We start from the raw sequence: 24,847 nt of genomic DNA on the forward strand, positions 1-24,847 counted from the left end.
CTAACTCCAAAACAGGCTAAAAATCTTAGTATAAATGCCAAAATAGTCCAAAAAGCTGCAGAATGTCACTCTTTAAAACTGTAAAACCGTAACTTTTTAACATAATTATGAAAAATAGAAAGGCAGGAATATTATTCCAGGATAAATCAACTTAAACCTTAAATAACTTTCAATATTTTACTCTCCATAAAAATATATTTTGTCAAAATTATACCAGTTACACATGTTAACTACACACTATAGAACAAAACAAGACTTGAACAGAGTTTATACATTATTTTTAATGAAACAGAGGGGGCAATTGCAGCATTAAACAACAAAAACAGAATCAATAAAATAATAATAAACCAGATCTGAGCAAAGTGGGACATACAACAAAAATCGCATAACTATAGAACAAAAGAAGTTTTCAGTCTATTATATGTTGTTTTTATTTTTAGTTACACAAACCCTCGGAAATCTTGGGCTCGACAAAAAAGGATGGGCTTTGATTATTGAAAAATCAAGACTTGTTTGAAAATAGTCTATTCAGTTTGATTCTGTTATTTTCATCCCAAATTTGCCGTTTGTAGAAAAAACTCTAAATTAAGAAACTAATAAGCAACATACAATAATTGGCAAAGTTTACGATAATAAAACACCTACCGACTTATAGATCTTATTAAGATTTCTCTTGTCTTTGCTTGTGAAAATATGATCAGCTTCTTCCGTTTGAACGGGTTCTTTCTATTCTTTGAGAATAATTGGAAAAAAAAAAATCAAATTTTGGCTCATTGACCGCTGAGAATATCTTATAAAAAAGTTTATCTTCAACATTTAATATAGGGCCACCATGATTTACTGTCTTTTTCGCTGTTATTTCGAAATTTCTGGTATTTTTACATCACTAAATGCTTCTGGAAGTAGTTTAAACTCAAATATTAATTAATTAATTAACAGCTTCTCTTTCTACATATGTTATTTTTCAGTTTTGATTTTTCTCAACATTATTTATCCTTAATAGTTTACGCAATTATTACAATAGCTTTTTCAGCGAATTTCACACATTTGCACATGTTCAAACTAGAAAAAACTTAAATTGAAAAAACTCTTTAAAAGTTATTTTAGCCTGTGGTACATTCTCAAGTGCTGAATTATAAAACATTTTTATAAAAACAGTTTTATGGATTAATTTCATTGTTATTGGATTTTTTTTCTGCAAACACATTAAAAAGATTCTGTGATTTTTTGGCTAAAAGAGAAAAAAAGCAGCGGAAAATAGGAATCTTTGGTTTATTTTTATGTTTCTAAAATGTGTTTTTTCTTTTCATTCATTTATTTACTGGGATTTTTATGGAGGACTTAATGAATTAAGAATATACACCATTAAATTAATAAATACATTTGTCATTAATTATTTAAAATTGGAAATAAATTAAAGTGGAAATCAATAAACAAATGTTGATGTATATAAATAAATAAACTTTGAATGTATTTTTTTCTCAAGAATTCTCCAAAGTGACCTATTCTTTTTCTGTCCACGAGAGGGCGCCAAACACCACCACGCCAGACCGTCTGCAGCTGCAGACAAACCGCTGCTGCTACACGCGCGCGCTCTAGAAGCTGCGCTCGTGCTTTTCCCCCCGCAGACACTTGCTTTTACAACTGGAGGGTCGCGCGCGGAGTGACGCGCGCGCGGCTCGTGGAGGTCTTGTTGTGAAGATGGAGATGCTGCGCCTGGAGGAGGAGGAGACGTCCGGGGGCGGGTGAGCGGCAGCTGCAGCAGCATCCTCCTCATCTTCATCCTTTTTCCTACCGGAGAGTCAACATGGCCGCGCAGAGGCTCCCGCGCTGACACAAACATCCAGGTGAATATTACAGAACCCGGACCCCCCCCCCCCCTCCTCCAAACAGAAGCCACAGGTCCGATTCTGTTGATCGGACGTGATCCCGCTGAGGCTCGGACCCAAACTTCAGGCTCTGATCTGGTTGCTTGTTTTCCTATAACAGATGGCGTTCATGTCCCGGTTCTCCCGGTCCCGGAGCAGCTCCAGGTCTCCGAACCGAAAAGACTCCGAACCGTCTCCGAACCTGAGCGTGTCCGAGCTGGAGAGGCTGCTGTGCACGGGCAAGACGGCCTGCAACCACGCGGACGAAGTCTGGCCGCGGCTCTACATCGGAGACCAGTGAGTTTGGACCGGACCGGTTCTGCGATCAGTGACGGAGACGGAACTTTCCAGAAATCCTGGATCTTGATGGTTTGAACCCAGTCTGGTTACCATGGAGACGCCTCCTCCTGGGATTTCATTGTATTCATAGCATTTGTTTTTCAGTTAAACACGTCTTTATTTGTAGACTCGTTTTGGTTATTGTTGTGTGGAATCATGTTATTAATCCTGGATTAAAATAAGATTACTTACTTATCAATTTATTTTTTAAAGTGATTAGATTTCATTTTAAAAAGTTAAGAAAACTGAAACATTCAGTGGATTGAATCTCCTGCTGCTCTCTGTATGATATTTTACTGTTCTGGTCATCACCAACAGAATACCAAATAAAAGAATCTTTGAGTGGATGATCCGGTTAAATACTAATGATCCTGTTAAACGATTATGATCAGGTTAAATTTAAATCATCGGTTTAACATTTAACAATCTAGTTAAGTGCTATTGACTCAGTTAAGCGCTGATGAACGGATTAAATGCCAAAGATCTGGTTAAACGCTGATAATCTGGTTAAGCAACAATTATCCGGTTTAATCTGAATTCTGGATAATAAGCACTGAAGATCTGATTAAGGGTTGTTGGTCCAGTTAAACGCTGATGATCTGGTTAAGCAGCAATGATCCAGTTTAAAGATGATGATTTGGTTAAGTGCTAAATATCTAGTGAAGCGCTGATGAACCGGTTAAGTGCGGATGATCTGGTTAAATACTGACAATCTGGTTAAACGCTGATGATCTGGTTGAATGCTGATGATCCAGTTTAAAATAGATGATCTGGTTAAGCACTGATGAACCGGTTAAGTGTTGATAAACTGGTTAAACGCTGATAATCTGGTTAAGGTTAAGTGCTAAAGATCTAGTTAAACGCTGATGATCTGGTTAAACGCTGATAAACTGTTTAAACGAGAATAATCCGGTTAAAGACCAAAACAGTTATTTTAGTCATTTGTGATTAGGGTGAAACACAAATACAAAAACAACTAAATATTTCCTCTAAAAAGAAAAGTTTACTTTTTTAGTTCTGGTGAGGAGGCACAGTTTTAGCTCCGCCTCTCAGGTCTGATCTGGTTCCTCCTGAAGGATCTCTGAAGTGATGCGTTCACTGACCGGTTTGTAGACGTCTCTGTTTGTCGTCCTGCGGTTCCTGAAGCCTTCCTCCTCTCTGCAGAAACATCGCCTCAGATCGCCGCGAGCTGGCCAAACTCGGCATCACGCACATCCTGAACTGTGCGCAGAGCAAGTGGAGGGGCGGAGCCGAGTACTACGCGGGGATGAACATCACCTACTACGGCATCGAGGCGCACGACTCGCCCACCTTCGACATGAGCGTCAACTTCTACCCGGCTGCCGAGTTCATCCACAAGGCTCTGTGCAGCGGAGGTCTGTGTCCATCAGAACCAGCGTGGTCTGGGAACCGGGTCACGGTCCAGAGTTCTTGACGAAACAGAAGAAGATCTTCTTCAGTGAAGGTTCCTCATGGTGGATTCTTTGGTAACGCCGGCGCTCTTCTTTGTTTCAGGGAAGGTCTTGGTCCACTGCACCGTGGGGGTGAGCCGCTCCGCCACGCTGGTGCTGGCCTACCTGATGATCCGGCAGAACCTGACGCTGGTGGAGGCCATCAAGACGGTGAAGGACCACCGAGGCGTCATTCCCAACCGAGGGTTCCTGCGACAGCTCAGCGGTCTGGACGGCATCCTGAGGGAGAGCCGGAGGACGTCGCCGCAGAGCTGAAACCCAGCATGGACATGGAGGTACGGAGGGGGCGGAGCTCCTCCAAAACAACCATCAAGCTCCGCCCTAAAGCCTCAGATGATCAGGGAAAGCCTTCTAAGCGCCGGCGCTTCCTCAGAACCCCACAGTATGAATGTAGGATTCTTTGGTCTGGGAGAAACATTCCAGGATGGAACTTTGATCTCTAAATGTGCGTGTTTGGATCTGGACTTTTCTGCTCTGGAGCGCATGAGGTTTTCATTATCCTGATGCTGAAACATTCCTCTGAGCTGGTTCTGGTTCTGATGGACCAAACTTTAATCAAACTCTTCAGCTTCTTTTAGTGTAGAAGTTTGAACGCTGATGACCTGCCAACAGAAACAGAAACTTCTAGTTTTTCACACACTAACTTTACTGAAAGTTTCAATTTCAGCAGCAAAAAAAAAAAAAAAAAAAAAAGCATTTATCACTGAGCAGAGGCGGAGTCAGAGAGAAAACGCCAAAACGCTAGATCTGGGGTCCCCAAACTACAGATCAGGCCCGCCTCCACATTTGGCCCGGCCCCCCACATAGTATCAGGAACGCCTCAAACAGGAAGCACAGAGGACAAGGTCAAAGGTGACCAGATAAACCAACTACTTAAGTTTTATGTCCCCAGGACTTTTTTTGGACAAAAAAAGTCTAAAAAATGAATAATCTGTAAATGTAAACCCTCTTAAGCTCTGATGAGTTTAGACTAAATTAGAGTCCTTCTGATTCCGTGTTTTCCTGCTGACCCAGCATTCCTCAGTGCCTGAGACCCCGCCCCCAAACCCAAGTTAGGCCCAATGCTCGAGGAAACATCTGGGCCAGACATTTGTCAGCGTCTGAGGTGAGCTGAAAGTAGAAGATCCAGATGTTAACGGGTCAGGAGCTGCTGGTTATTCATCACCAGCAGCTCCAATAACCAGGTTAGCTGGCCTGGATGAAGGAGTCATGTCTGAACACAGAAGGAGGTATTAGTCTGCACAAACTGAGCAAAGAAATCAGCTAACGAGTCAGTCACATGACTAAAAGCTGCTGGAGGAGAACTGTGGGACGTTTGTGGAACTCAGAGCAGCGACTCTCCACCAAACTCAAGAGCTTGAAGCCAAAAAAAAAATGTTCAGATGAAGTGATGCCATCATGGAGGGCAGATCCTGCTGTGGAGGAAGTATCATTATATGGGATCACTTCAGCTCATCAGCTGAAGGTTCCAGACCTTAAAATGAATAATTTGGACGTTCATCTCTGAAACCACTGCCAGCTTGACAGATGAAGCTAAGATAACCCTTTAATCTGAAAGATCCTCCCAGATGATCCAAGGAAAAACATCCAACTACAAGCTTCCGAAGACAGTTCATCTTCCACGGCAACTCAAATCTGTGCCTCAATGAAGAGATTCTCTTGGCTGCAGTACACAAGTCAAGCCACTGGATGGCTCTAGACTGCAGTTAAACCCAAACACCACCGCGTCACAGACAATTCCTGAAGGTGTTGAAACTGACCGATCTGCCCGGACGGACAAGGTGTCTTCTCATTAGGACCAACGGATGCTTGTGTCCCACCTTCAGTGAAGGTTGTGCTTCTAAAGCCTTAGGGGTTGACTCGTACGGGTGCTGCAGGTTTTTGGGTTGTGGGGTTGTAGAGAGGAGCAGCTGCTTCGTAAGGGGAGTCCAGGTGTGTCTTTCAGTTCCCTTGAGGGTCACCTCAATGAAAACGGAACGTACCATTGTTGTGTATGTGGTAATGGTATCATGAAGTATTGGTAAGGATAATGGAAGTTAGCTGTGACGTATGGGTGATGCTGTCCTACTGAGTCCTTACGCCACACTCTGGTGGTTAGTAAGGTGTGAGTACTGGCTCCGTACTGACTACACAAACAGGGTGTGTACTCTATACGTTAGTTCCACACAAAATACACTCTGATTGTCTAATTTCCTCATTTCTGACAGTCAGGATGAAGTAAACTCGTATCACGTGAACAGCACTACCAGGCAGCTCGTATCCACCCATAGGGACTACAGTGACTAAGGATAGGCTTAAGAAATCCAATAATTTCTCTATTTCCTGATCAAGATGATTAGATGGATGACAAAGGTCCCAGACCTGTTTCTTCTTCCATAGTTTAGGACCATTAGGTTTCCTGAACAACTGTTTTTTTTTTTGGTTGTGTTGCAGGTGTGAAGACGGCGGTTTGTTTGAATTATAAAAACTGTTTGGTTCGGACTTTTGCTTTGACTGAACCTGATCAAGACGAAAAGACGCCGATCAAGAAGACCGACCGGGTCCTGCTAGTCTCACACTGTTCTGCTGTCATTACAGCACATTTACAGAGGAGACCTGTTTTTTTAGACGGGTTCTCTGGTTCCAGTTCAGGCGGTTTATCTCATTAACACCAAAGCTTAACTCCGGTGTTGACATTCTTTTGACTTTGATCATGTAAACCAGGGATGTCAAACTCAATCGCACAAGGGGACAAAATCCAAAACAAACCTTAGGTCCAACAGGATAAATTGAACACTCTAAAAGTACATTTTTAAAACTTTGAAACTGTAACTTTTTAAGATAATTATGTACTAGACATGTAGCATTACCAGAAATAATGCTAGTGTGAATGCTGTAAGAGGAATTTGGCCGCTGAAGATGCTGAAATTAATAGCTAAAAACGCTGAAGCTGATAGCCAGCCAAAATATTAGCTAAATGGCAAATTAGCCTAAAAAAAGCTTAGGCTAGCCAAAACAGCTAGCCTGAAAAAAATAGATAAACTTCAAAACTGCCTAAAAAGCTTTAAAAAAGCCTAAATTAGCCAAAGCAGCTAGCATGTAGCTGAAGTATCAGCTAAACTAGAAAATAACCAAAAATTGGAAAAAAGGCTAAATTAGCCAAAGTAGCTAGCATGTAGCAGAAATATCAGCCTAACTCCAAAACAGCCTAAAAATTATTAGTAAATGCCAAAATAGTCCATAAAGCTAGCGGAATGTCTATTTTTAAAACTTTAAAACCGTAACTTTTTAACATAATTATGAATAATAAAAATGCAGGAATATTATTCCAGAATAAATCAATTTAAACCTTAAATAACTTTCAATATTTCACTCTCCATAAATTTTTTTGTACCAATTATACAAGTTAGAAATGAGCTCAAGATAACATCAGGTCATTAATAACAATAAAGTAAAATGATCTGGAGGGCCGGATAGAATTACCCGGAGGGCCGGATCCGGCCCCCGGGCCTTGACTTTGACACAAGAGGCGTTAACAGTCAAAAAAACTATATGTCAAAGAGCGTGTGTTCTTAAGCGTTGCCGCCGACATCTCCGGTGTTAAAGGGTCGAACTCCAAAGCTTCTTCTGCCTTTTGACCTTCGGTGTAATGAACCAAAGTTCCCCTGCAGGTAAGATCAGGTGAACCTTCACACCTACTCATCAGCAAACTGGACCAAACAGCCGGTGTGTAAAAGCAGCGCACACATGTAGCCCGTTGGTGATTTACCGTTTTGATGTGTACACGGCTGTCATCTGTTGGTGAAATGTCTTGAAGACGTTTTCGTCTTCTTTCCGTGTCGAGTTGGTTTCGGGTTTCAGTCTCGTTCCTTTTTGATGTTTTGATACGTACTGAACTCTATTCCTTGTGCGGTGGATTCGTTAAACGCCTCCGGTGGTTCTCTCTGACGTTGCCGTGACTGTTAGCCGTCCTGTAGCACAAGAGACAACATGTGCCGTTGCAACAGCTCTCAACTGCCTGCCGGGCGAAGGCTTTGTTCAAGTCAAAGTCTCACAAAGTCCATTTTATGGGTGTTTGGGGAAGACCGCAAAGAAACACAAAACAATGAACTTCCTCAAGATTCCTCCGCGTCGTGTTTGAAACATTTCCTGTGACTTTGTTCTGTTTTGACTCTTCTGATGGCGTTAAGCTGATGGGCGGAGTTTATGGATGTCCCGCTTTAATGATGAACTTGAACTGAAGACTATTCAGATGGACTTTAAGGTTCTCATGAAATGTTTGGAAGAGATTTCCTGTAGAATCCGAATGTGGTCAGTTATCGCTCACAAATTCTTTGACCGATTCGATTCTGATCTCAGTTTGATCCATTTAATTTAGTTTTCTAATTTATACTTGAAAAAACTGAGTCTGTTGAAGACCGATTCTCGTCTTGGAGATCCATCTTTTTTTCCAACCAACCCATAAATATCTACTGCTGACTTCCTGGATCAGGCGTTCATCCAATGAAAACACAGAATGGCCTGATTCATGGAATGGTCATCATGTGACCAGCATGAGCAAATGACCAAAAGCCTGCCAGGATGGTGGACCTCACGGACCAGGATGGTGGAGCCTGGATCTGTCTGAGGGTTGATTATTAGGTCATCAGTCTGCCAGGTGGGCTGGAACGAGGAGACGTTCTGTGTCCCATGACACGGCTCTCACCTGGTAGTGGAGACTGTTTGATGAAATCTTAAATAAAACTTCCAGAGGGTATTTAATGGGAACCTTAAAAGTTTCTGAAAATGCTGGACGAATGCTTTTGCTGCAGAGATCTTTGTGTAGACCTTCATGACATTAATGTAGACTTTTGCTGGCTTTGTGTCGTCCTTTTTGAGCTCTTTGTAGATCTTCATAACCTTTGTGTAGACCATTTTGACCTTCGTGAATACCTTCATGACCTTCTTAGAGACCTTCATGTGGATCTGTTTGACCTTTGTGCATACCTACATGACATTAATGTAGACTTTTGTTGACTTTATGTTGTCCTTTTTGAGCTCTTTGTAGATCTTCATGACCTGTGTGTAGACCTTTTTGTAGACCTTCACGACCTTTGTGTAGACCTTCACGACCTTTGTGTAGACCTTTGTGACCTTTGTGACCTTTGTGAAGGTCTTCATGACCTCCGTGTAGACCTTTGTGACCTTTGTGTAAACCTTTTTGACCTTCATGTAGACCTTTTTATTTACCTTCATGACCTCCTTGTAGACCTTCATGTAGACCCTCCTGATCTTTGTGTAGACCTTTGTGTAGACCTTCATGACATTTGTGTAGACCTTTGTGTAGACCTTCCTCACCTTCTTGAAGGCCTTTGTGTGGACATTCATGACCTTAGTGTAAACCTTTGTGACCTTTGTGTAGATCTTCATGACCTTTGTGTAGACCTTCACGACCTTTGTGTAGACCTTCACGACCTTTGTGTAGACCTTTGTGACCTTTGTGTAGACCTTTTTATTTACCTTCATGACCTCCTTGTAGACCTTCCTGATTGTGGTTCATAAAATGAAGAACTTTTTGAAGACCCTCAAGATCTTCACTTGGGATTTTTTGTAGACATTCATTAAGTTTGTGTAGACCTTCATGACATTAATTTAGACTTTTGTTGACTTTGTGTTGTCCTTGATCTTTTTGTAGACCTTCCTGATTGTGGTTCATAAAATGAAGAACTTTTTGAAGACCTTCATGATCTTCACTTGTGGTTTTGTGTAGACATTCATTAAGTTTGTGTAGACCTTCATGACATTAATTTAGACTTTTGTGTTGTCCTTGATCTTTTTGTAGACCTTACTGACCCTTGTATTGACCTTCATGACTTTGTGTTGACCTTTGTGACCTTTGTGTAAGACTTCTTGACCTTTGTGTACACCTTCATGACCCTCTTGTAGAACTTTGTGTAGACCCTCAGGACTTTGTGTAGAGCTTTGTGATCCTTGTGTAGGCCTTCGCTCTGCTCTTCAAAGAAGTTGGATTTTGTTTGAAAAGTCTCCATTGAAGTAAACGTTTACATTCAGGTTGTGAAGCAGAAGATGACCCAAATCTTAGACAAAGATCGGTTACATTTCGTCTTTTCACTGTAAAAGCAGAGTGACACCAAAACGTGGAAAAATGGCGCCACCACCTCTTGGTTGATGTCATTGGTGATGGGCGTGGCAGCTAATGTTTCCGTCCTTCAAAGGGACCTCGTTCTTCGTGTTGTGAGGTGACATCGTGTGTAGATTAGCATCTTTGTGATGTGGTTGTGTTCGCGTCGTGACCTGTGTGTCTCCTCAGCGTCTCTGCAGTTCAGTCTGTGCGGAACATCGTTGCCTTACAGCCTAAACAACCATCAAACAGACCCGGTTCGGTTCCACATCCAGACTCAGACCTGAAGTCAGGAACCAGAACACCAGAAGATGTCGTTGTACAGAAACCTTCCTCAGTCCGCTCAGTGAAACGTTTCTCAGAAACCAGATGTGACTTTGTTATATTGGATGTGTGTTTCACGTGCTTCTCTATCGTGACGTGTTTTCTTGTTTGTCTCGATGTGTTTGTATCTTTGATTCTGACTGTAATCCTTCCACAGGAAACTTGAATTCTTGTGAGATCATTTTGGTTTCGCTCTCTCTGAGATGTCGACGCCTCGACCAGTCCTCCGAGTCACGTTTTTATTCTCCACTAAATATTGAGAGTTGTGGTTTGTTTTGATAATTTGTCTACTTGGTTGCAAATAAAAAATATTGAAAAAACTGATTCTTGGGTGGGTTTTGTTTACCTGGAGATGGACCAAACATGTGAGATGAGTAGATATCAGAACAGCTAATTACCTATGTATGTCTGCAGTTCCTTGACACACAGTGATGAGGACATCCAGGTGGAGACTGGAGAGAGTATGAAAATAGAAACTCACCACAGATCAAAGAGTGAAATCCTCACGAGTTTAGGTTGATGTAGCAGCTGCTGTGTGAAAGATGCAGAAATTTGAGGCTCTAAAGAGGCGGCAAAATGATGTTGCACAGAACTTATGGTCTGAAAATGTTGCTGTGGATCTGCATTCTAGACAAAAATGTAAAAAGGACCAAAAAATTATATTTAAATTGTCTTAAATTCATTATCAAAGGCTTCAATACACTTTCAATTAAAAAACAAAATTACAGTTTCCATTAAATTATTACTACGCAAATAAACACAAACAAACTCTGGAGATTATTTAGAGGTGTCAAACTCAATCGCACAAGGGGCCAAAATCCAAGACACACTTTAGGTCGCGGGCCGAACAGGATAAACATTTATTGAACACTCTGAAAATACATTTAAAACTTTAAAACTGTGACTTTTTAACATAATTATGAACTAGGATGAATGCTGTGAGCTGAATTTGGCCACTGAAGATGCTAGCGCTGAAAGCTGAAGATGCTGAAATTGATAGCTAAAAAAACTGAAGCTGATAGCCAGCTAATATATTAGCCTAAATACCAAATTAGCCTAAATAACAATAAAAAAAGTTTTTTTAGGCTATTTTTAAGTGTTTTTTAATTTTTTAACTACATGCTAGCTGTTTTGACTAACCTTTTTTTTAGGCTAATTTGGCATTTAAGCTAATATTTTAGCTTGCTATCAGCTTCAGCATTTTCAGTTATCAACTTCAGTGTTTTTAGCTATCAATTTCAGCATCTTCAGCAGCCAAATTCAGTTTACAGCATTCACACTAGCATTATAACAGGTAATGCTATATATCTAGCTCATAATTATGTTAAAAAGTTATGATTTTAAAGTTTAAAACTAAATTTTAGTGTTCAATAAATGTTTATCCTAAGGTGTGTTTTGGATTTCAGCCCCTTGTGCGATTGAGTTCGACATCCCTGTACTAGAGTATACCAGAGTATTTGACCATCTACGTATAGACCAGGAAGTATACAAACTGAATACTTCTACATTGGAATATTTTAAGTCTACAGCACATAGATAGTATATAAAAAGTAAATTTTAAGTAAACTACCTTACTTTTATCTTTGAAGTGTACTTGTAGTACACTTAAATAGAACACCTTTTGCAGAAGGAACCTGGAAAAACTGAACCAGAAGTCGTATATTTACCAATTTTTACCAGGTTTTCATGAAAATATATTCAAAGGGAAGCCAGTTTTAAGGAACTCATTTTCACTATATTTGTATTTATCAAACCTATTTACTACAAGGAGGTTTTAAGATGTTTGTCCGTTGGTCTTCTCTGAAATGTATTTTTCTGCTGTCAGAAAATCCAAACAAAAGGAGTTGTGGGTGTTTGATTTTCCTGCTCATTAAAGTCACAGCTGATGTTTTCAGGCTCTCAAACACTAAAACAGTGAGCAGCATAAACAAAGGTGTGCTGCCATCTACTGTTTGGAGGAGTACCTAAGATCAACATGGTGGTCTAAATGTCTCTAGACGTGAAGCTTTTGTCCACAGACGCTCAGTTCAGATGGAAGAAATGAAAACAGAAGACACATTTTCACCTCATATTTCACAGACCTTTATATCATATCACAAACATAGACTTTGAATAGGAAACGGGTCAGAAACAAGCACTATTCGGATTAAACACTTTTTACAAATATAATCTACAGGAAAACATAACAGGTAAAAATATTAGAAACACAAATCTAAACACTTCAGGTCAAAATGTGGATCAGATTTCTCTAAACACAACATCTGACAGCTGAGCCCAGGTCAGCGGCGGCGGTTCCTCTACTGCAGCTCTCCACAGTCGGCGATGATGACCTTGGCTTTGGGGCTGCCGCTCTTCGTACCGTGCTTCTCCATGGCCTTGACGACGTCGATGCCCTCCAGGACGCTCCCGAACACCACGTGTTTCCCGTTCAGCCTGCGGAGCAGCACACCGGAGTGACCGACAGCACCTGAACACGCCAGCCACCGGTCAGGAGCGCGGCTCACCAGTCGGTGGACGCCGTGCAGATGAAGAACTGCGAGCCGTTGGTGTTGGGGCCGGCGTTGGCCATGGACAGCGTCCCCATCCCCTTGTGCTTCAGCTGGAAGTTCTCGTCGGCGAACTTCTCCCCGTAGATGGACTTGCCTCCGGTGCCGTCATGGTTGGTGAAGTCTCCGCCCTGAAAACAACCAGAGGTCCAGTCTGTGCAGCGGACAGAACAAAGACGGGTTTCCTGGTTTCGGAGTACCTGGCACATGAACTTAGGGATGATGCGATGGAAAGAGGAGCCTTTGTAGCCGAAGCCTTTCTCTCCGGTGCACAACGCTCGGAAGTTTTCTGAAAGAAAAGAGAGATCTTCCTTCAGAGAGATAACTGTCCCACTCCAGCTACAGACAAAATCCTTCCCAGTGGTGTTTTATTTCTATGATGCTGTTTTAAAAAGAAAAGAAAAAGTGTCGTTTTTTTTAAGACATATTTTCTGCAGAGCAGCAGATCATTACTGGTTTTTGGGTGGGAATGTTGCCGCAGAGGTAATCCTACGTCATGTGTCAAAGTCAAGGCCCTAATATTTCAGCTACATGCTAATCGTTTTGGCTAATTTAGGCTTTTTAAAAAGTTTTTTTTAGGCTATTTTGACATTTAGTTAATATTTCAGCTACATGATAGCAGTTTTGGCTAACCTTCTTTTTTCTGATTATTTTATGCAAATTTTGGCATTTAGCTAAAGTTTTATCTGGTAATTAGCTTTAGCATTTTCAGCTATTAGCACTAGCATCTTCAGCTGTCAACTTCAACGTTTTCAGTTATCAACTTCAGCGCTTGTAGCTATCAGTTTCAGCATCTTCAGTGGCTACATTCAGCTTCCAGTATTCATACTAGCATTATCACAGGTAATGCTATATATCTAGTTCAAAATTATGTTAAAAAAAGTTACGGCTTTAAAGTGATAAAAATGTAGTTTTAGAATGTTCAATATATGTCTATCCTGTTCGGTCCGTGACCTAAGGTGTGTTTTGGATTTTGGCCCCTTGTGTGATTGAGTTTGACATCCGGATTTAACTGAAATATTTCTGGAGAACTAATAATTCTCTTTTTTTAATTTTTGGGACTGTAATATTGAATCTAACTTAAAAAGTAAAAACAATGTTCTTAAAGAAATGCAGTTTTTCATGTGAATCTTTGGTCACTATGAAGGTGTTTTTGTTGTTTATTTTCTCATTTTGTCTGAGTCCTTCAGCATGAACCCTGGAGTCAAACCATCGTCACAAACGTTCTCTGTATTCCAGGATCCACTAACAAAGTCTGCTCTCTTCTTCACGCACACACATCAGCCCTTTTTCCTGCTCTCTCGGAGAAAATAGGTCATATTTGTAACAATGTGGAAGTGGGACAGATGCTGGCTCTCTAATGCATCATGAAGGCGGCCTTTCAGAGATGCTCCTGGAAGTCTCGGGTCGACTGACTCACCTGCAGTCTTTGGGACGACGTCGGCTCGCAGCTGCAGGAGAAACAAACAGAGGAGTCAGAACAAGATGTCAGCAAGGAGGACATTTCACATTTTATTGTGGGTTATGTTAAACCTTTGTGTACAAATAGAGTGTTTATTAACAGGATTGATAATATCATGATTAATATAATGCACTTTCACCAAAAAAACAATACATGTAAAGCACAAAACTATAATTTCTAAAACATAAATGTAGCAAACTGATTATTTTTATATTTAACATGCAAAAATATAGAACATTTTTTATTATCTTATGTAATAAACAGCAGAAAATCTAAATATATTCAATTTTTCTGAAGGACAGCTGCAGCTTGAATGAATAATTGATGCATCGATAGTTTCCGGCTGCAGAAATGTCAGCGGATCAGAGAGGATGCTGGGCGTTCCCAGCAGCCTCCAGCGCCGAGCCGCATCAGAAGACGCCCCCGCCTCTCCGGCCTGACGGCGGCAGCAGCGGCGGCCTCACCTCCATCACGATCCGGCCCGCGTTCGCGCCGTCGATGCTGATGTCAAAGAAAACCTTCGGGTTCCCCATCTTGGGAGCGACGTTTGGGTGAAGCTGCGCTGGCGGAAAACACGTCCGTGAACGCCTCACCGCCCGCTTTTAACGCTATCCTCTTCTGACGTCACAGCCTCTGGGACGGACCAATCACTTTTGCAGAGAGGCGTGGCTTCCCTCCTCTGTCTCTACAACAATGGCGGATTTTCAGGAATGTCAAAAGGGTTTACTTGACAATCCAGAAGGCGGGAAATAATAACACATGTTAAATTCATTTTTAGGTGATAAAAAATGTAAACTAGATAATTAGAAAAACATAAACATGTAATGTATATATATATAGGACTTTCCTACAAGTAACTGCACTGCAGTCCCATCATTCCTTGCACGTTGTAAATACTCCATTTGGGACAGCACAAGGCGTAGATGTACAACAGAGTATTAGGACTAGTTAAAAACAAAAGTATTTTTTTTACTGAAATTGAAGTGAATTTCCAAGCAATTGAATGTAAATAAAACACTCAAACCTTTGCTTTGAGTCAGTTTTCTTCCTTCCTTTTTACCTTAAAGAGGCTCTTGAGCGATTGGTTTGCTACTTTTTCATCCTTAAAGTTTTAAATTAGCACTAAGAGATAAGACCGTGCATCCCTCCTCCCGCCACGCACACCTAGCTTCGACAGGTAAGGCGGGGCGCAGCACCAGGCAAAATGATTAATTATGTTAAACTTTTGAGTTGTTGTATTCATGGTTTTCATTATTACATTTTTTAACATTTTTCACATCAAATGAGTGGTTTGTTAAACTGTAAAAAAATAATAATCTTTGCAATTTGGTATTTTTCTATAAATAAACAAGACAACATTGATGTAAAGTCCACCTTTCCCCCCCTAATCTATACATGTAAATGTAAGAATATACTTTAAGAATTTAGCCTCTAAACAGCAGCTAGACACTGTTGTTCAGCAGAAAACTTGCTTTAAACTCGTGCTAATAATAATCCGCTCTGACAATAGATTTAACATCAATTTGTTCAGTTATACGACAATCTAAACAGAAATATAGATGTTGACCTTTAACCCCAGGTGAATTATAAATGTTTGAATGTAGAACAAAAATAAACTGGACGGTGGTGTAGTGGTTTCCCAGAACACTGAGAACCACCTGGTTCAAATCCCAGCTGGGACATTTCTGTGACGTTTGCATGTTCTCCTTCTACGTGTTCTGCTGCTCCCTCCCACAGTTCACCAACATGTTTCAGAGGTTACCTGCTGTCTGTTAAGTTAATAGCTGAAAACGCTGAAGTTGATAGCTGAAAAGGCTGAAGTTAATAGCTGAAAACGCTGAAGTTAATAGCTGAAAATGCTTAAGGTAATAGCTGAAAACACTGAAGTTAATAGCTGAAAACACTGAAGGTAATAGCTGAAAACGCTTAAGGTAATAGCTGAAAACGCTGAAGTTAATAGCTGAAAACGCTTAAGGTAATAGCTGAAAACACTGAAGCTAATAGCTGAAAACGCTGAAGTTAATAGCTGAAAACGCTTAAGGTAATAGCTGAAAACGCTTAAGGTAATAGCTGAAAACACTGAAGGTAATAGCTAAAAATACTGATAGCTGAAAACGCTGAAGTTAATAGCTGAAAACATTGAAAGTAATAATTGAAAAGTCTGAAGTTAATAGCTGAAAACGCCGAAGTAAATAGCTGAAAACACTGAAGTTAATAGCTGAAAACGCTGAAGGTAATAGCTGAAAATGCTGAAGGTAATAGCTGAAAACGCTGAAGGTAATAGCTGAAAACTCTGAAGTTAATATCTGAAAACGCTGACAGCTGAAAACGCTAAAGCTGATAGCTGAAAAAGCTGAAGCTGATAGCCAGCTAAAATATTAGTTGGATGCCAAATAAACCTGAAAAACTGAAAAGAGCCTAAGCTAGCCAAAATAGCTAGCGTGTAGCTGAAATATTAGCTAAGCCCCAAAATAGCCTAAAAAACCTTAATAAATGGCAAAATAGTCAAAAAATCTAGGATAATGTCATTATAACTTTTAACTTTACTACACTCTGACTCCATATCATATAAAGTAACGACTAATCGACTAATCGTGGCAGCCTTAATTTATTAGAACAAACGTTTCTATTGTTAAAGTTAATTGCTTTGATTCTCAGCATTTGAACTCCTGCAGAGAAACCCAATCTGAACTTATGTTTTATCTAATAAAGAAGAATAATTAACTTTTCATGCAGATTAAGCACCATTAAACCTTTTTTTTTTTCAAATAAAGTGACTTTTAATTTCAATTCAGGAGAGCGACAAATCAACCGTGTGTACAATGATGAATATGATTAAAAAATAAATAGAAAAAAATGGCAATTACAATGTGTTACAAAATATGTGGAATAGTTTACATATTTAAAAAACACCTTTTCAAAACAAATTTGCAGTTAAATAGTCCATTATTTTCAAAGATGTTGCTCAGTTTGGGCAAAGCGGCGACGTTGAGCCACAGAGGGCGCCGTCCCCGAGCCGACCCCCCATACATGCATCATGTACATACACATGACTGTGACGTTTTTACAACTGCATTATAGTTTCTAACATACAGAATGTTTACAACAATTATCCAACTACAGACAATAAAGTTCATAAATGATCGTTTGATTGGATAAACACACGTTCTCTAATGAAAACAGCTGATTATACAGTACGTCGACCCGCGGCAGGATGGGTTCTACATGTCAGACCGCTCAGAAACATACAAAGACTTTCCGATGCCGGGACACACAGCTCATTTACAGAAAGCTCCCCCCCACCCAACAGGGCAAACCGGGGGGTCACAGTTTCAATGTGTACGAATCCTCTCGATCTTTCGTTTGAGGGAAGCTCAGTGACATTTTCATTTGAAAAGATCAAAGAAAGACGAAAACAAACCATAAACAAACAAAAAAAATCCTGATTGGACGGATTTTGAGTTAAAGTGGTTTCAGCTCAAATGATCAGGCCTTAAAGAATGCTATTTGGCCCCTAGTGGCCAGAAGTGGAATTGCAGTTGAAGAGACTTCCTGCTAGCTGAATGATTCTTTACTCTGGAGGAAAGTCTGGTCCATCTGAGGTGAACGGTTAGCTTGCACAAGCTAAAGATAACTGCTGAATATCACAAAGTAACCCTTTAATGCCGATGCTGAAATAACACGCTCTACGACTGTTTTTAACATAACTTCAATTTCACATGTAAGAATCGACCGGTTTACGTTTTCTGAGCTTTCAGATTGAGTTGGTATAGACCAGAGGTCTGCAACCTGTCGCTCTGGAGCCACATGTGGCTCTTTTATCCCTTTATTGTGGCTCTTTAGCTTGAATGAAAAATACTAACGACTGAATGAATAAGAGATTAGTCCGTTTAGTTTTGTCATTTCTGCTTAGATTTTGAACATGTCAATCATCTACGCAAAAAAAGTTTAATGTACTGTCAGAAATTCTGCTAAAAATTGATTTAAATTTTTATTTTTAATTTAAAGTTAGACAAATAAAAAATTCTAGAAGTTATTTTACTTTGGTAAGTTACACTAAAGTGGTTAAAATTTGGAATAAATGTGGTTTAAAATGATTTTTAATAAAAAGCTCAGGTTATTCTAAATGTTTTGAATTGTTTTAAACAAAATATTCTACTAAATTATTTATTTTTTAGATTTAAAGGAATAAAAGCACACCAAAAGTCCTAATGATAAAAAATATGATTAAATCTGCTGCAGCAGGAGGAACTTTTTTGACAGAGTGGGTTTATTTTGAAAGGAACTAGAGTGTACGTCTGTCAAAAAGTAAAACAAGTGGCAACTTTTATATGTAGAAACACAAAGACACTGTGGTAATTCAATTATTGTAATATTTAAAAACTAAATGTATAAATAAATGCTCAATTGTTGTTAAAAATTGTTCATTTTTAAAACGATAAAATGGGACTTTGTGGCTCTCGTTGGGTTCTGGTCTGTAAGAAACTGGACCAAATGGTTCTTTTAGCGTGAAAGGTTGCAGACCTCTCGTATGGACACTCTTCACGTGACGTCAGGCAAAATTACGCTGCTGTCTAACTTCTGGTTTAGGGGTTTGGACCGCCAAAGCTGACAGCTGTTTAACACATTTTACGTAAATGATAAAGGCATCCTTACTGATTGTAACGGAAAATATTCTCATAAATGTCCCGCCTAACTGTTTTTGTTTTCCCTCCTAAATTACATTGAACGAGTCGTGGATTATTTCTCAGTGATAATCCGGTCAAAGTTAGAAGGTTACAGGTTGCTTCATTGATTGCTGCTTCTTAGATTATGAAGGTAATTCAGTCTTTGTTAGCGATAGCTTTGTGTATGAGACGTAAAACTGCAGAAGATCTTTTCTGTCCAGTTTAAATTGCTTAAATCCATCATTGTAAAAAGAGCAAAAGTCAGACAATTTCAGTGTCTTACGTTAAAGTTAAACAAGTTACTGTTGCGTTATTTCCTACTTGCTGTTCACTAGCTGAAAATAAAGGTAGAAAAGGATCAAATTAACTGGAAACTGTCGCCAAAAGTTTCCTTTGCTCCTGTGCAGGCCGCTGTGACTTCACCCATTCTGCTAATCAGTCACAGCTGCCTGCAGTTCAGTCATTAGCTTTTGTATATTGAAGGTTCTCTACTGAAGCTCTCTGAGTCGGCTCGTCTCGTTTCCTGATTCTTATGTCCTTCTTTTTGTGGTTTTGTGATTTCAGCCACCAATGTGTTTGTGACTCTGTCTGCATCTGGTTTCCTCCTGTTCGCTAACCGAGACCAAAATATGAAAGTTACTCTTTCCAAAAGCGTACGGCCAGTGCTGAACTCTCTTCTTTGACGCTCTTATTTTTAAATCTGAAAATACGTGACCTAAAATATTGCCAAATTAGAATTATCCCCTAAAAATACCCCGAAAATCAACAAGTAAGTTTACCCTTGGAAGCGATTAAACAGACATACAGGAATGTGCATTGTAGCCTTTGACGTGTAGCCAACATGAATTTCTTTCAGTTTTTCTGCTCGATCGGACTTAAAATACGTGCAAATAACATCAGCCAAAATAGAACCTGTTAGACTAATATAATAGAATAGAATAAAACCTCAAACATTAAAGGATAATTCAAATTACACACAGTTCGGCAGGACATTCATAAAATAAGATTTTTTCTAGAATCGATAAAAAAAAATTAACTAATTAATCACCTGGAAAAAATTAATCGCGATTAATCGCTATAACTTTTTTTGTCTCAGTATTTGTCGACCACTTATCTGTGAATGATCACAATATGAAATCACATACGAAACTCTACATTTAGAACACTTATTTTTAATTACGGTCATCAATCAATTACAAAAAAAATGTAATTAATCGCACTTTTGTGTTGGGATTAATCACAATTAATCGCAATGTTTTAACAGGTAAAATGTATTTGTACCATATAGAACCGGACCACAGATCAAATAATCTACTTTCTGTGAAAAAGTGATCTAAACCACAAAAATGAGCAAGAATAAAGCACTAAAAACTGATTGAATATTTATTTCTTTTGTAAGTGACGATGGTATAAGCGGGAAAATACAAAACAAAGTGTTTTAACGCACGCCGTGGGAGCCTGAACCGCCAAGTTAAAGCGAAGGACTTTTCTTTTTGATTAATCGTGTTAACGCGTTCATGTTCACAGCCCTGATTTTTTGGTTACAATTGGTAAGGTTACTTTTTATTATTTACGTAAAATTGTGTTCAACAGCCATCAGTTGTCAGCTTTGACGCTCTAAACACGTAAACAGGAAGTCACTTTACACACGTCACCAGGTCAATTCGTAAACTTTGATGGTAGTTCTAAAGCTCTGGTTTGAAAACGGTTCAAATAAATGGAGATTTTGTTAACTATTGAGATAAATGGATCATCAAATGCTAACATGCTAACACTTCAGGTTTATTTACTTAAATAAGATACCCCGTTAGAAACCAGATTATGGAATGCAGAAAGGGAATAAAAACGTCTAGATTTATGTCGAATACACAAACAATGTTGGGTTTAGACCCTTTATGTTGTTTGTTTTTAAAATGTTGAAATTGGAAAAAACAATAACAGATTTGTCACAATATTAAAAAAAATGCAAGAAGTTGCATCAAAGTTGATGAAAGCTACTTTTATCTTACGGAGGGTCAACTTTTTAGGTTTCTTTTTTCCTGGAAGACCCTCAATGCCTCACTCGGAGCTCGTTTTAGACTTGAAAGGAAACCTGCTGCTTTGCCATTGGCCACGCCCCCTTCAGGCACTGCCCAGCCCCCATCAAAACAGCTGAAAAGTCACATTTTGATTCAAAATGGTGGCTTTTTTTCGTTTGGGTGGATAAAAACGTTGTTCATTATGTCAAAGTTATTTTTATTAGATTTTCCTTAGTAACCAGAGTCGTTGAAATCCCATTCCCAGATATGAAGCAAAAATACCAAATGTGGTTCCATAAACGACCACTAGAGGCTGGTTTCAGCAGAGTCATTTGCACCAGCGACCACGTTTAACAGTAAAAATGAACGTACAGTCTGGTGTCAAAGATGGTTTTGATGTTTTTATTGCTTCATTTGCTCGTCAACACGACTCTGTGTTTGTGTGTGTGTGTGTGGGGGGGGGGGTGGCTTTTATTTTATTGGAGCTCATATTTATGCTCAAATAAGGGTGGGTTTTTTTGATTGGCAGGTTTTGCCCCGCCCAGCTGCCATGTCTATAGTGTTTTTTTCTAAACATATTAAATCAAAATTATGTCAAAATCATAAAAAGAAAAATACCACCTTAACAACAATGCAGTGTGTCATCCAATGTTGCAGAACAAAGGATGTCTTTTCTGACGAGCTGCGTCTAGACTGAAGGAACAGGTGTGTGGTTTTGTGAACCAGTGGTTCCCAACCCCCAGGACAGGAAGTTTTATTTTGAAAATTCGCCCTACCACATCTGACGCACATCAAGTCACTTCTGTTAAAAATCCATCCACTCCTTTCTTACAGCGCCAAATATAAACATAGCAAAGTAAACAAAAACTAAACTATTTGGAGAGTTTATTTTGGTAGGAAAGAGGAAGAGCCTTCAAAATAAAAGAAAGCTGCATTTAACAGACAAAAACCAGAAGTGTTTACTCCGCATGTCGTTGTTCCCACAGACCATAATAATGATGAAGAACATTCAGCAACCAGCTGTCCAATGTTACGAGGATGTTGCTAATAAAGTCGTTCAAACGGCAAACGTTTGTGATTTTATTTTGAAAATACCTGTATTAGAGACCTTTTTTTAAAATAATCCATCGCACCATAAAATTCAGATGAGGCTGAAGCTGGCGTCTGATTTTTTTAACTTTGACAGTTAGGAGGAAATCTAGATCACATTTGACCAACCAAGTTTGAAGCAGATATTTTAGAGGATGAACGTAAAGTTCACCTTCAAAAGTTAAAGGAAACTGGACATTAAACATTAAACCGGTCCATGTTCTGGGCTGGTTGGGAACCACTGGTGGGATCTAGTGTTTAAAAACGTGAAAACTAAACTTCTCATCATCAGATCTGGATGTAAAAAACTGGATCCTTTTATTTCCCATTTGTGGAGTTGCTATGGTGACAGTCTGGGGCATCATGTGACAGTTTTTCATGTTTCCGTGTTTGTCAATTTTGTTCTGAAGCTTGAAAGTGCGAGTCGGCCTCTGAAGCTGAAGACGTGTTCGGCTGTTTCTGTGCATCTTTTTTTTTATCAAAATCTCACTGGAGTTTAGTGTTTTTGTGCTAGACGGTCGGTTCTGGACTCGACTGTACAATGACTGTCCAGCAGGGGGAGCCCCGCCTCTCGCAGCAGAAATGGTTTGAGAAGTTCCGCTTCCTCCTCGTCGAACCTCCGCAGTGGAGCGTCCAGCCACTGCAAGCGTCTGCAGGCGGCGTGGGCGGAGTCCGGCTTCAGAGGAAGGAATGACACACGACAACACCGTCACTCACGCACACACAGAGCGGCGGCAGCTTCAGTTGGTCTCGAAGAGCGCCAGCAGGTCGTCGCTGCTGTTGTTGGGGAGGTCGGGGGGGCCCAGGTAGGACAGCAGCTCATCCGGGTTGGTGAGTTCAGGGAGGAGCTGCGGAAGAAAACACGGAGCAGGAGTTGAAGCCGAGCGTCCGGGATCTTTACACTTCTTAGATCAGGGGCCCCCAAACTACGGCCCGCGGGCCGGATCATTTGGTCCAGATTTGGTCCGGTTTTTAGGCTTTTTGGAGTTTAGCTAATATTTCAGCTACATGATAGCTGTTCAGGCTAATATTGGACTTTTTCAGTTTTTTAAGGCTATTTTGGAGTTTAGCTAATATTTTAGGTGCTAGTTGTTTTGGCTAGTTTAGGATTTTTTTCCAGTCTTTTAGAATGTTTTGGAGTTTAGCTAATATTTCAGCTACATGCTAGCTGTTATGCTAATTTAGGCTTTTTTCAGTTTTTTTAGGCTATTTTGGAGTTTAGCTAATATGTTAGCCACATGGTAGCTGTCCCGGCTAATATTGGACTTTTTTCATTTTTTTAGGCTAATTTGAAGTAAAGCTAATCATTTAGCAACATGCTAGCTTTTTTGGCTGATTTAGGCAAAATTCAGTTTTTGGCTATTTTGGAGTTTAGATAATATTTTGGCCAATTTAGGTTTTTTTCAGTATTATATTTCAATTGGCAATGGACAACTAACAAATAAGGCACAAAAAGACCTTTTGGCAAAGTTGTACAATAGAAAAAAATTCCATTCGTTTTTGTTTGGATTCTGTTCAACTTAGGTTAATAGATCCTGTGTTGTCCAGGTAATACTGAAAAAAAATAGTTACTAAATAAAAAAAAAAAATCAAGATCTTTCAAGGAAAAGTAAATTAGAAATATATAATCGTATGTATCCTTAGATATATTTTAGCAAAAACATATTGACTTATATGGACGTGAATCTGTGTGTGGACGTAATAATATACATGCCTAGAAGTAGTAAACAAATCAAATCAATGTTTAAGTTTTTTAGGCTAATTTGTAGTTAAGCTAATCTTTCAGCAACATGCAAGAGGTTTGGCTAATTTTGGCTTTTTCTCAGTTTTTAGGCTATTTTAGAGTTTCTCTGATATTTTGGCTACGTGCTAGCTGTTTGGATAATTTAGAATTTTTTTTACTGTTTTAGGCTAATTTGGTATTTTACTAATATTTTAGCTGGCTATTAGCTTCAGTGTTTTCAGCTATCAATTTCAGCATTTTCAGCGGCCAATTTCAGCTTACAGCATTCACTAGCATCATTGCAGGTTATGCTATATTTGTAGTTTTAAAATGTTTTAGTGTTATTTTTTCTGTGAAGATTACATAAATTAATTATTTCAAATGTGGCTATTTGTGGTTTTCTGGAAAATGTTTCCATTAAGGTTATGATTGTTTCACTTTTTCAGTTAGCCTACGAACCGACTCTGTCCCCACATCAGAGAAGAAAACAGTTATGTGACCCTCACAAAATAAAGTTTGGGGACCCCTGCCGTAGATCAGCTTCAGGAAGGGACGGAGCTAAATCTTTTGGGGGCCCGGGCAGCATCTTTTTGGAACAGCTATTTTCAGCAAAAAAAAGGAAATTCAGCCAAAACTGAGATTAACGCAATAAAAAAATATATAATGCACTAAAATGTCCATAATTAATTAATCCAGATTAACGCGATCATTTGACAGCCCTAATCCAATCCCTGATCAAATCTGAAATGACACGATCGGGTCTGATTTCAGATCGAGACGTCCCTAAACAAATCCCCAACAAGTTATTCTGAGGCCCGACGTGCTCTTCAGACTTGAACTTTTCAGGTCAGATATCTGAGAAACGTTGTGATTAATCCTTACATCGTGAGACATATTAAAAAATGTTTTGACCATCAAACTCTTCATCCAGGAGAAAACACAACTGCATGACCTTCAGCCTCTGGTTTCCACTCACATCTAAAGCGTGATCCGCCCCTTCCCCTCCCGGAGCGCCCAGACCGAAGGAGCCCTCCCCCTGCAGCCGGGGATTCTGGGTGTTGGCGGTCCTCTGGGGCAGCGGGCTCCCGGTGTCGCCGAGGTTCTGGCTGCCGTGGACGCCAGCGGCGTGCTGCGGGAGGACGCCGTCCATCCGTCCAGAGTGAGGAGTCTGGACACAAAGAGGCAAAAGTTCAAATCCCTGAACTGAGAGGAAACCACCAACATGTCGTCTACTTTTTG

The 24,847-nt window shown here is 39.8% G+C and overlaps 3 protein-coding genes across 10 annotated transcripts in view; 1 reads left to right on the forward strand and 2 right to left on the reverse strand.

Moving 5' to 3' along the window:
- The first annotated feature begins 1,568 nt into the window (after nt 1–1,568).
- LOC112163305 (dual specificity protein phosphatase 26) lies at nt 1,569–24,679 on the forward strand. Of its 6 annotated transcripts, XR_002922263.2 has the most exons (6): nt 1,570–1,847; nt 1,990–2,165; nt 3,372–3,583; nt 3,723–3,954; nt 24,380–24,454; nt 24,540–24,679. XR_002922263.2 is itself a non-coding variant. In XM_036214384.1 (5 exons), the coding sequence occupies exons 2-4, from the start codon at nt 1,990–1,992 to the stop codon at nt 3,932–3,934; spliced, it is 600 nt and encodes a 199-aa protein (XP_036070277.1). In that variant the 5' UTR covers nt 1,570–1,847; the 3' UTR covers nt 3,935–3,954; nt 6,113–6,340. The 6 variants fall into 6 exon arrangements, 4 of the variants coding, with proteins under 4 accessions (XP_024155406.1, XP_036070277.1, XP_024155405.1 ...); XM_036214384.1 differs by lacking the exons at nt 24,380–24,454; nt 24,540–24,679 and adding an exon at nt 6,113–6,340; XR_004948746.1 differs by lacking the exons at nt 24,380–24,454; nt 24,540–24,679 and adding an exon at nt 6,113–6,340 and having other exon boundaries at nt 1,571–1,847; nt 3,723–5,510.
- LOC112163306 (peptidyl-prolyl cis-trans isomerase) lies at nt 12,162–14,727 on the reverse strand. Its single transcript, XM_024299642.2, has 5 exons — nt 14,576–14,727; nt 14,070–14,100; nt 12,850–12,938; nt 12,608–12,780; nt 12,162–12,536 (listed from the first exon to the last, which is right to left on the reverse strand). Exons 1-5 carry the CDS (start codon nt 14,642–14,644, stop codon nt 12,401–12,403), a joined length of 498 nt encoding a protein of 165 aa, XP_024155410.1. The 5' UTR covers nt 14,645–14,727; the 3' UTR covers nt 12,162–12,400.
- The window catches only part of zmiz2 (zinc finger, MIZ-type containing 2), a 29,772-nt gene continuing 26,320 nt past the window's right edge, over nt 21,396–24,847 (reverse strand). For all 3 annotated transcript variants that reach the window (XM_024299633.2, XM_024299634.2, XM_036214383.1), the window contains 2 exons: nt 24,585–24,776; nt 21,396–22,733 (listed from right to left, as the gene is read on the reverse strand). In XM_024299633.2, coding sequence (XP_024155401.1) covers nt 22,626–22,733; nt 24,585–24,776 — 300 coding nt within the window. In that variant the 3' untranslated portion in view covers nt 21,396–22,625. The remainder of the gene's footprint in view (nt 22,734–24,584; nt 24,777–24,847) is intronic.

This window comes from Oryzias melastigma, linkage group LG12, assembly GCF_002922805.2.
Source record: "Oryzias melastigma strain HK-1 linkage group LG12, ASM292280v2, whole genome shotgun sequence".
Taxonomy (NCBI): domain Eukaryota; kingdom Metazoa; phylum Chordata; class Actinopteri; order Beloniformes; family Adrianichthyidae; genus Oryzias; species Oryzias melastigma.

Bases quoted from the DNA above. Each gene is read 5' to 3' on its own strand.
- LOC112163305 (XM_024299638.2), top strand. From the start codon at position 1,990: ATGGCGTTCATGTCCCGGTTCTCCCGGTCCCGGAGCAGCTCCAGGTCT. The intron at 2,166-3,371 runs GTGAGTTTGGAC...TCCTCTCTGCAG, and splicing joins CGGCTCTACATCGGAGACCA to AAACATCGCCTCAGATCGCC. The intron at 3,584-3,722 runs GTCTGTGTCCAT...TCTTTGTTTCAG, and splicing joins CAAGGCTCTGTGCAGCGGAG to GGAAGGTCTTGGTCCACTGC.
- LOC112163306 (XM_024299642.2), bottom strand. From the start codon at position 14,644: ATGGGGAACCCGAAGGTTTTCTTTGACATCAGCATCGACGGCGCGAAC. The intron at 14,101-14,575 runs GTGAGGCCGCCG...TTTCTCCTGCAG, and splicing joins CGGGCCGGATCGTGATGGAG to CTGCGAGCCGACGTCGTCCC. The intron at 12,939-14,069 runs GTGAGTCAGTCG...CTTTTCTTTCAG, and splicing joins CGTCGTCCCAAAGACTGCAG to AAAACTTCCGAGCGTTGTGC.